Source organism: Condylura cristata, unplaced genomic scaffold, assembly GCF_000260355.1.
Source record: "Condylura cristata isolate star-nosed mole 26May11 unplaced genomic scaffold, ConCri1.0 scaffold00008, whole genome shotgun sequence".
Classification (NCBI taxonomy): domain Eukaryota; kingdom Metazoa; phylum Chordata; class Mammalia; order Eulipotyphla; family Talpidae; genus Condylura; species Condylura cristata.
Window position 1 is genome coordinate 9,186,918 of NW_004567109.1, and position 10,527 is coordinate 9,197,444.

Sequence of the window (10,527 nt, forward strand, 5' to 3'; positions counted from 1 at the left end):
GCCGGCGGCCCTGTCGGCCCGGTAAGCGGTCCCTCGGCGCCCCCTGGCGGCCCGATGGGGGAGCGTCCTCACTGAGCTAAGAGGACCAATCACTGAGCGCCCAGGGAGCCCGCAGGTCACCAGCACCAACACCCCGTCCAGAGCCTCCACACAACACTGACCCCCTTGCAGGGGAGCCAGGGTGGGAAACCCTCATGAGCGTCACTAGTGCTCCATCTTGGGAAGTGGAAACCGGCTGGAAGAAGCTAGCCTGTTTTCCAGCGACACCTGGCCACGGTGCCAGACTCAGGCCTCGCACTGCGGGACTGCAGCGCGTCCTCCCTCAGGGAGGGGCGCGGGCAGAGGAAGCGGGCCATGCGGAAGGCCCCGCTGGTGTGCAGCCGCGCTTTGGCCTTGGAGGTGCCCAGACAGCAGTTCCAATGGGGGAGGGGCTGGGCTTCCCCCCACCGTGACCACTGAAACCTGTCTGGGGTCACGCAAAGCCAGGTCCAACTGGGGGTACAATAGCGATAAATAGAATTTATTTTGTACAACTGTCACCGACATACACACGGCCACGGGGGCTTCCAAAATGGGTGTTGGGGCTGGAAGGCTGGCCTTCGGCGTGGTGCCTAAAAAGTGTGGACAGACACACAGATGTGGCCTCAGCCGCTGGGCCTGGCTGCCCTCGCTGGGGCAGGGGCCATGGAGGCGAGTGGCCACTCCAGCCAGCTGAGACCCGCGAGCTGAGAGCGCCCAGGAGCATGGGAGGCCACGCTGGGTGCTGCTGAGAAGCCAGGTGGTTCCCCGTGAGGGGCACCTGTCCGTTGTGTGGAGGCAGGGGATGGGGTGTTGGCAGATCTGTGGTAGAACGTGGGGTCCAGGCGAGGCGACAGGCAATCAACACCCACCTCTCAACCCACCTGGAGCCCCAGAGACCCCAAAAGCAGGGTGGTGTGATGGGAGGCCCCGGGAGAACAGTGCCCCATCGGGTGCAGGTCCTGGGGACCACAGTCTTCAGTGACCTCAAACAATCCATCCTTCCACAGCAGAGGCACCCCGACAGGGGTGCCCAGAGCCCCACAGGAGGGTGCCCTCCGCCATCGCCCAGAGCTCACCCACTGCACTCGCACCCCGCTGCATCCACGGCAGCTCTGCGCGCACTGAATAGCTTACTACCCCCTGAGTCCAGAGGTGCACCTGGGAGAGATGGAGGAGCCAGAGTGGGGGCAAACCACTGACCACTCCCTGCCCTAGCCTGGCCCCCGGCCCAAGGGTGGGGATGATGCCAGCAGCTCCTGGCTCCCGGGTGGGTCTGGACGGTTCTGCCCTGCAGAGAGAGCCCAGCTGGGAGGGCCGAGGGGAGGGTGGGGGAAGGGCAGCCCGGGGGCTGGTGCTGGCCTGGAAGCAGAGGTCCATCTGCCTGGAGTTGACACAGCAGCTTCACCTTGTGCTTCTGAGGCCCCATCTGCAGGGTAAAGGGAGATGGAGCTGCCTCCAAGCAGGAAGACAGGTGGAAGGGTGAGCTGGGAGCCCAGGCTCTGGGTCTTTCCCTCCCAGCAGTTCCCCAGCCCCTTTCAGGCTCCCAGCGGCTCAGAGGCAGAGGGAGGCTGTGTTTTACAGCCTGGTGCACAGAGCAGGAGAGGGAGGCCCGGCGAGGGGTCGAAGGCCGCCCCAGACACGGAGCGACAGGTGGCAGAGGATCAGGGAAGCCGTGGCCCACCCCCACCCCCGCCCGCGCAGGCCCCCCTGCCTGCAAAGCTAGGGCTGGGTCTAACCTGCTCCACTTCGCCTGCAGCAGAGGGGCCCAGCTAACAGCCCTGCGCGGACAGCGGACAGCGGACAGCAGACAGCGGGCGGTGAGGCAGGTGACAGCACCACAGTCAGGGCAGGCAAGAGACAGGGGCAACGGATGTCAGGGCCACGCCCCGCTGGAGGGCCGACCCAGCCCCGCCCCCCTCCAGGCCCTGGCCAAGGAACCTACCGGCTGGGGCATGTGCTGTTCAGACGCTTCCAGCTGGATCTTGATCTCGGGACATGCAGGGTCCCCCGCCTTGGCGGCGTCTGGGTGGGGTGACCTCGAGGGGCCTGGAGGGGGGGGCAGGAGGGAGCCACCTCACTGGCCGCGGGGAGGCACCAGGAAGACGGGGGCATGGGTGGGCAGTCGGCACTGGTACTCCCCAATCCCCCAAGCCCCTCCCTCTGGGAACCCCACCTGTAACTCCCCTCTCCACCCCCACCATCCCCCATCTGCTCCAGAAGCCATGAGGCCGCCCACCCAGCTCAAGCTGGATAATGTCCCCACCCCCAGGGCCCGAGTACTGTCCCCACCACAGAGCTCTCCTGCAGGAGCGCCCCCTGCCCCCTCCCACCCCCCCAGGGAAAGCTGCCGGCCTGGTACCTGGCGAGCTGCCCCCGCTGGTCGTGCTGACGCTGTCCTCCAGCCACGTGCTGTAGATGAAGGAATCCCGCTTATGGGGTGTCCCCGAGGACGAGACGCTCTCCTGGGTGGAAGAGACAGAGAGGTGAGTCCCCAGATGCATGGCCTCGACGCCCCTCGCGCCCCTGCACTCAACAGCAACCAGTCCCCTACTCTTGCTCCCTTTGCCCAAAATGGGGCCCAGCAGTGTCTGCTCCGGGAGAGCACAGGGGAGGGGAGCAGGCACGGACCAGGCGCCCCCACGCAATCCCGTTTATTCAGTCAACAGACACGGTTGATGTTCTCTGTTCTGCAAGACAAACCAGGCGGGGGCAGACCAGGAAGAGGCGAGTGGAAGCCCCCGGGCAGGCCTGGTCTGCGCCGCTGCCTGTGGCAACTGTGGCCCCACCCCGGGACAAACCTGGCAGGAACTCAGTCCCCACTGAAGGTCTGAGTAAAGAGGACAGGGGGTGCCAGGGCAAAGCCAGGCGTTGGGGGCGGTGAAGGGGGGTGCTAACCAGCCGGAGGACTAGGAAAGCAGGGGAGGCTTTCAGGAAGAGGTGACTGAGGCTGAGTCCAGGAGGAGGAGAGGAGGCAGGCAGGTGGCAGGTGAACAAGCCCAGAGGTGGAGTGAGCCCGAAGGGTTGGGGGACACTGAAGGAGAGCAGGACTGGAAAGGTAAGAGATGAGGGAGGGCCGGAGGGAGGGAGGGCGGCTCTTCAGACTCTCAGAGCCCGGCTTCCTGGGGGCACTGAGGAGCTGGCGGGTGTCAGCAGGAGGCTCGTCTGCACTAGGCCTCTGGGTTGGGCCCCTGATCACATGTAGCCGAGCTTGGGCTCAGGCTTCTTCAGGCCCCGAAGAACCTCCCTCTGGGCCCCTGTGGAGCACCCCAGCCCCAGGCCTCTCACCAGGCCCGTATCGTCCCCGTCCACACCCTCCGTCTCCTCCACCACGCTGGCGAAGCTGCTGGCGCTGGACGAGGAACGGGAGAAGTCCTTCAGCACCTCTGCTCGCTGGGCTGCCGTCTCCGCTCTGCCACGGACAGTGTCCTGTCAGCCAGCACCCACCCTGGGCGCCTCCTGGGCCCCGAGAGGCTCAGAGCCGTAATGGCCACTGGGTGCGTGGCTGGGGGTAGCTGGGCCTCAAGGGAGGGCAGTGGGCCAGGCGCGTGGCCCAGGAGGCCCCTGTTCAAATCCCTCTCGGGGCCCCCGCGTGAAGTCTACTCCCTTGGCTGAAGGTCCATGACAGTAACTGCCACAGTGACATCTTATAGTACGTGTCTGCTCGGCCAGGCACTGTCCTGAGTGTTTTTACCTGAGTTATCTCGTTGCTATTTGAGAGGAGGCTTCCAGATGAGGAGACACCGAGGCTCAGAGAGGGTGGGCACACAGCCCAAAGTCACCCAGCATGGACACGGGCCCTTAGACTCCAGTTTACTCTCTCAACCCCCTTACGGTTTGTTTCCATTTCTGGGCCTTTGCTGTCTCCTGCCTGGAGTCTCACTTCTCTCAAACCCCACAGAGCAAAACTACCTTTCAAAAATCAGCCAAGGGCCCCTACTCCAGGAAGCCCTCCCTGATTCCTCCTCCCGAGGTAGGAATGCCCTCCCTGCCTTGTCTCTGTGCCCCTGTCTGTTGGCCTGCCTTACTCTGCCATCCTCTGATGCCCCCAGAACTGGCACAGAAGGGGCACAGCCAGCGGGCCTGGATGGAGAGACGGCTTCCCTGCTGGCCTCTTGCTATAATCATAGTAGTGCTTTAAATTATCACTCCCTTAGTGAAAACCTTCCAGAGGTTCCTGTCACATTTAGGATAAAATCCTAAGTACTCACATGGCCCGCAGAACCATGACAGATGCCCTGTTCACCTCTCCCACCTCATTCCCACCACCACCACCACAGAGTCTGTCTGGGCCCGCTCACCCAGCTCCTCCCCACTGCCCTTCTTTCCATTCCCCAAGCAGGCCTCAGGGCCTGTGCACTTGCTGTGCTTCTAACCTGGCGCCCTCCCCCTCGGCCATGCCACTCCCCATGGGGCTGACTTCCTAGCTCGGCTCTTGATTTAAACGTCACCCCTCTTTGATGTCTTCTCTGAGCATCCATCTGACCCCCACCCATCCCCAGTCACCCTTCATAGTGTCCCCTGCTTAATAGGTTAGATGGCCGGGACTATGAAGCAGGGGCTGTGTGTGCCCAGTTAGGTCACTGCTAACACTCACACTCACACACTCACACTCACTCACACACACCAGTGCTGTTGTATACACACACACACATGCTGTTGTCCACACTCACACACACACTCACACACCAGGAAGCCCCACACGGTGTGCTGGGGAGAAGCCCAGCACCCCCGGAGCTTGGCTCACCGTTCCTGCGGCCCCACCTGTTCTTGGTTGTGGGCATCTCTGGGGAGCTCTGCGTGGATGAATTCTCCGACTTGGGCTCCTGGGAGACGTGCCCGCTGTCTGGGGTCTTCTGGCCAGCTGGGGGGCTCTCCCTGCGGGGCATACAGGGGCAGCGAGGGGGTTCAGCACTGGCCCTGGCATCAAGGATAGAATGAGACCAGGTGGAGAGAGGAAGTCACGGCCATTCTGGGGCTGACCCCAGAGCAGGCCCAGGGCTCCCTGCCTGCTAGACAAAGAGTGGGGTCTTTATAAGACACCCCCTGGCCTCCTCCCCATGGTGGGGGGGTATAACTGCCTCCTGGCATGGGTAAGGAAATGAGTCAGAGATGAGAAGGAACCTGTCCAGAATGCACAGGTTAAGACTTGGCAAAGGCAAAGCCTGGACCCAGCATTCTTGGATTCTGGGATGTCATGGCCATGTAGATGGCACCAGTGCCACGCCTGAGGCCTTCCCAGGGCGCCTAAACCTGCTCCAAACCATCATACCCTTGCAGCAGCCCCAGACCACACTCTTAGTCCCACTTTTCAGATCAGGACATGAAGCTCAGAGAGGTGCAGTGACATTCCCAACTCGCACGTGGTGACAGGATCCACACCCAGAAACTACCCTCTGCTCTCCTGGGGTGGCCCTGTGGCCCCGCGGCTGCTCACACCCTGCCCAGGAAGATAACCCCGGCACCCCACACCAGCCTGCGGGGGGCTTATTCCGCACACTGCCTCACACTAGGTAGTGAGAAGAGCGTGAGCACAGATCCTGGCAGACAGGGCCGAGCCCCAGACCCCTGACCTCCAGCTTCCAGATGTTCTGGGTCCGACCCAGGAGCCAGCAGAACTGCTGAGTAGATGAAAGCCTTTCAGGTCAGGGCTGAGCTGGCCCTGGGGCCTGGCAACGGCAGCGGTCACCAGAGGGAAGCGGAGGGGCAGAGGGTGGGCACGTCGCCGGCCGGCTTTGCTTTGCCACTGAATGGGAGTCAGAGAAGAGCCGAGTGGGGGCGCAGGGGCCTGCGCCCCCAGCCCACTTACCCACCTCTTCTCCTGCACCTCCTGTATGTTCTCGATGCCAATGGCGCTGCTGCGGCGTGACCCGAATGGCCCCGACTTCTTCCTCGTGGGGCTCTTCCCAGGGACAATCAGTGACTGAGGGGAGAGGCCCAGCTCAGTGCCCACCTGCCCTGGGACCCCAGCGCCCCCCGCCATCCTGCCCAGACCCTGAAGCAGAGGCGATGAGCAAGAAAAGAGAGAGTGTCACCCGGCAGGGAGATGTGCCCGCAGCCAGGCCTCCTGAGGCCCCATGGCGGGGCGGGTCTGAGGGGTTGGGGAGCACTCGGGGCTGGGTAGGAGGAAGCCAGGTCCAGAGTAGCTCCCCGCCTCTGCCCCAGCACATGCGCCGCAGGGCAGTGGCACTGGGCACGGCAACCGGGCCCCTGCCCGCGGGATGGCCACCTCGGCCGGGGGAGGTTCTGGCCCAGCAGTTGAAAGAGACCCCCAGTATCCTCACGTACCATGATGGCTGCCCGGGCCCCAGAAGCAGGCCCCCAACCTCTCTGGGGAGACAGGAAGGTGGGCCCCGGGAGGAGTGGGGCAGAAGGGACGGCGGGGCCAGTGCCCGGCGGGTCAGGGCAGAAGAGGGGAACGGCACTCCATGCAGGCCCGGCGATATTGGGGGACGTGCGGCCGGGTTTGGGGTCTTTGGGTACCAGATCCTGGCAGGGCATGGGTCAAGGTCCCTGGGGCCGGCGCAGGACCAGAAGCCTCCGTGGAGGCCCCTGGCTCCGGCACAGCTGCCCGGCCCCAGAGAGGTGCCAAGTGCCACCAGGGTTGCCGGCACCCCCCCACGCCCCTGGACCTGTCCCGGGGGGGAGGGCAACGTCCCCAATATGGCCTCCGTCCTGAGAGCGAGCAGAGAACAGCGCGTGCAGGCAGCCTCCAGAGCTGGCGGCCCCGCGGGCGACAACCTCTTCCACGGTTCCTATGCCTATGGCACTGCCCCGGCGTCCGAATCTACTCGCGCTTTTCCCGGGAATAAGCAATGACTGGCCAGCAGCGGCGGGCGAGGACAGCGAGGACAGCAAGGGAGATGGCGAGGGTGGGAGAGACAGTGCGGGAAGGAGAGGCGGGCGCAGAGGGCGAGGGGAGGGCCGGAAAGGGGGCGGGGTCACCCCGGGACCCAGGGCACAGCGTGAAGGACAGACCGACAGACACAGAGGTGGGAGGGCAGGGAGACACCCCGGGGAGGGAGGCAGAGAAGAACAGAGGCCAGGGAGAGAGTAGCGGAGAAGGAGGGGCGGAAAAGAGGGAGAGGAGAGGAGAGAGGGAGGCGGGACAGGAGATGCGAGGGCAGGAAAAGGAAGCGACGAGAGGAAAAGGGAGAATTGAGCAAAAACAAAAACAGAAATGGATCTGGTTACTGCCATGGTGGGTGCCGCTGGCCTGGCCCTGTCCCCGGGGCCCCTCTGTGCCACCCACAGGAGGCTGGGCCACTCCAGTGGGACTGGGTGGGGGCGGAGGGGGGTGGGCAGGGAAATCTGGGCCGGGGGGCAGCGGGTAGGCCTGCTTCTCCCGTGACAGTGGGGTTTGGTGACTGCTGGCCAGCAGGGGCTCTGCCTTGTCCCCCTGGCCAGGCCAGACCCTGGGTTAGGGGGGCGGGGCGGGGTCCCTCCTGCCACGTGACACAGCATTAAGCACAGGGCTTGGCACACAGCAAACAGTTCACAGGATGGAGGGAGGGTGATCGGATGGGTGATGACGGGTGGATGGGGACAGGTGACGGGTGGAAGGGGAAAGCAGAGCTGTGAGTGCAGTGCCAGGGGTGGCCACTAGGCGGAGGGGAGCAGTAGGCCCACAATGGAAGGCCTAGTAGCCCCGAGGAGCAGCAGCACACCCCCACAGAGCCTGGCAGACAGTAAGTCATCACACAGGAGGTGCTCACTCAGGTGTTCACACAGGTCCTGACACACAGTAGAGAGCCACAGTCACAGAGGCCCTGGCACGCAGTAGGTGCTCACGCAGCAGCGGCGGCCAGGCGCGTAGTAGGAGGTGCTCACAGCACTTCCTGACACGTGGTTAAGTGCTCACTGATAACCGGAGTTTAGCACACATTAGGTGCTCACTCAGAGTCCACCTCCTGACACACAGTAGGTTCTCACACGGCAACCCAGAGCTGGGCACACCACGGGCATTTACGGAGTTGATGTTCACACAGCAGCCCAGGACCTGACACAGTAGGCGCTCACAGACTCGGGCCAGGCCTGCAGTCGATGCTCACAGTGTACATGTCCATACAGCAACCAGGTTCTACACACAGTAGGTGCTCACACAGCAGCCCCAGTCCTGACACACGATAGGTGCCGACCAGCATCTCAGAGCCAAACACACAGCAGGCGGTCACACAGAAACCCAGGTCCCGACACACAGTGCGTGCCCACGCTGACACACAGTAGGTGCTCCCAGAAACCCAAGGCTTGACAAGAGGGCCCACGTAGCAGCCTGATTCCAGACACACGATAGACAACAGGTGTTCAATAAGAAACGGGATCTAGAAGCTGCCCCAGTCACCCCACACAAAGTCACACCTGAATGAGGGCCTGGGAGGAGGGGCGTACAAGGACCAGGTACAGGCCCCCAGTGCGCTAGCGCTGTGGGGGGGCGCTCCACCCCCAGGACAGCAGTGGCTGGGCCGAGTTGAGAGCCCAGGATGGGCACTGGGACAGCACAGGGAGGGAGATGGGGCCAGGCCTTGGAGACAGGGGAGCTGAGGGCCCGGGGGAGGAGGGAGAGCGGGGGAGGCACTCACTATTCCAGCCGCCTTGGCCAGGTCAGGGTTGTTGGGCGTGAAGCTCCCACTGTGGCTGGTGGACACGGTGTTGGGCTTCTTGTTGCTTAGCCCCATGGCATCCATGGACTGGCTGCGGCTCCTGATGACCCGCTACGGGGGTGAGGGTTGGGGTGGAGGAGGCACAGGTTTCACAAGGCTCCACTCCCCAAGGGAAACCCCGGAGCCAGCCCTAGGCCCTGCCCACCGATGCCACAGAGTCCCTCCCCGTGTGGCGCATGAGAGGCAGGTCCGCAGGGTGCCAAAGGGCTTTGGGCTTTAGCTCTGCCACCACCGTGCGGGGTGACCTTGGTAGGCCACTTAACCTCTCTGAGCTCAGGAACTGCTGTGGCTGTTGAAGGGTTGCAGAAGAGACTGGGTCATGTCCAGAGGGGCACAGAAGACCCCCAGGATGCGGTTTCCCTCCTTCAAAGTCTCTTGGAGCTTTCTTTCCTCCTCCCCGCTTTTTCTGCCAGTATACCCAGAATCTCCCTGCCACCCCCTGCAGCCACCTGTGGGCTCTGCTGCCCAAGAGATTCTTACACCTCCTCCAGGAGCACCCTCTAGCAGCCACCAGGTGTGGGATCCTGGTGCTCTCCCTCAAAGAAGACACTCCTGACCCACGTTAACCCTGCCATTCATTTGCTGTGTCCAGCGACAAAAGGCTGGGCTCTCTTCAGCCTCCTTTTCAAAGATGGGCTCGTGCCCCTCAGCCCCGAGCATGCCTGGCAACTGGTTAACTCCCCTGCCAAGCCTACATCTCTGGCTTTTCAGCTTGCCCTGCAGTGAGGGTGAGGGGAGGGCAGCCTGGCTGGGCATCTGGAGAACATGTGGGGTGGAGGAGATGGTGGCCAAGAAGATACCCTCTGGGGAACTGTGGCCGGAGGGAGTCCAGGCCTGTCCAGGAGAAAAGGCTGCCTTTCCTTTGGGAAACTGCTGCTCAGGCAGAGTTTTGCATTTTGCTCATTTAGCTTATACTGCACTGCTCCAGCTGTCTTACAAATAATTCTCGGCTCTCCGTGGTGGTGCAGAAGGTTAAAGCACAGCACTGCAAAGCTGGCCACAGCTGCTTCAGTGCGAGTTCAATCCCCGGTCCCGGAAGTGACCCCCATGGCACAGCAGACCTCTCCTGTCTCACCCGGTGCTCCCCTCAGCAGTGTACTTCGTCAATCTGCATGTTCCCCACTCTGTCTCTGGTGAATCCTCTCACCGCCCCTGCACCTCTGGCCTGTACCCCAACACTGTATGCATAAATAAATAAATTTTTAGAATAAAAATAATTCTCAACAAGCATATGAAGTAAATTGCTGTGGTTTCATCCAACAGATAAAGAAACTAAAGCTCAGAGAATGTTCAGGCTGGAAAGTGGCACAGGTTTGATCCCAGCGTGCATGCACTCAGCACTGAGCTGAACCAGCAATGGCCAGGATGTCCAGGCACTCCCCATGGCCCCTGGGTTCACACACCCCTCCCACACCCCTATTTTATTCCTGCCCTCAGGACAGAGGCGCCTCCTCTCTTCTCCATCTGCTGGCCTGGCAGCTACCACCTTTGGTATACCAGCCTCTGTTGCCCCCAGGGTTCCCATCTTCAGCTGAACCCCCAGGCAGATTCTGCTCCTCGCTAGTTCTCTCCCCAAGCCTGCACCCTGACATCCCCCAAGCGCATTCCAGGTACAGACCACACACCTCCAACTAAGTCTAAGCCCACCCTAAAGTCTGGGCCACCCCAGGCGCCTGTCACCCAAGTTGTACCCCATAAGTGGCACGACCAGGCCCACCCCCCAGCGATTCTCACCCCACCTCCAGCAGGGACCCGCCGCTAGCCACGCCCCCGGCGCACCCTAACACCCGCCCCTCCACTCCCACGGGAACCGGCCCCTAGCCACGCCCCCAGGCCAGTCTCCGCGCCC

At 62.7% G+C, this 10,527-nt stretch overlaps 1 protein-coding gene across 1 annotated transcript in view; it reads right to left on the reverse strand.

Annotated features, from left to right (window-relative positions):
• Positions 1-501: 501 nt before the first annotated feature.
• RAP1GAP (RAP1 GTPase activating protein) overlaps positions 502-10,527 on the reverse strand; it is a 42,634-nt gene continuing 32,608 nt past the window's right edge. The window contains exons 18-25 of the mRNA XM_012722562.1: positions 8,598-8,729; positions 6,760-6,837; positions 5,832-5,941; positions 4,783-4,896; positions 3,307-3,430; positions 2,381-2,483; positions 1,964-2,067; positions 502-1,447 (exon numbers count right to left, since the gene is read on the reverse strand). Of these exons, the coding sequence (XP_012578016.1) occupies positions 1,094-1,447; positions 1,964-2,067; positions 2,381-2,483; positions 3,307-3,430; positions 4,783-4,896; positions 5,832-5,941; positions 6,760-6,837; positions 8,598-8,729 (1,119 nt within the window). The 3' untranslated portion in view covers positions 502-1,093. The remainder of the gene's footprint in view (positions 1,448-1,963; positions 2,068-2,380; positions 2,484-3,306; positions 3,431-4,782; positions 4,897-5,831; positions 5,942-6,759; positions 6,838-8,597; positions 8,730-10,527) is intronic.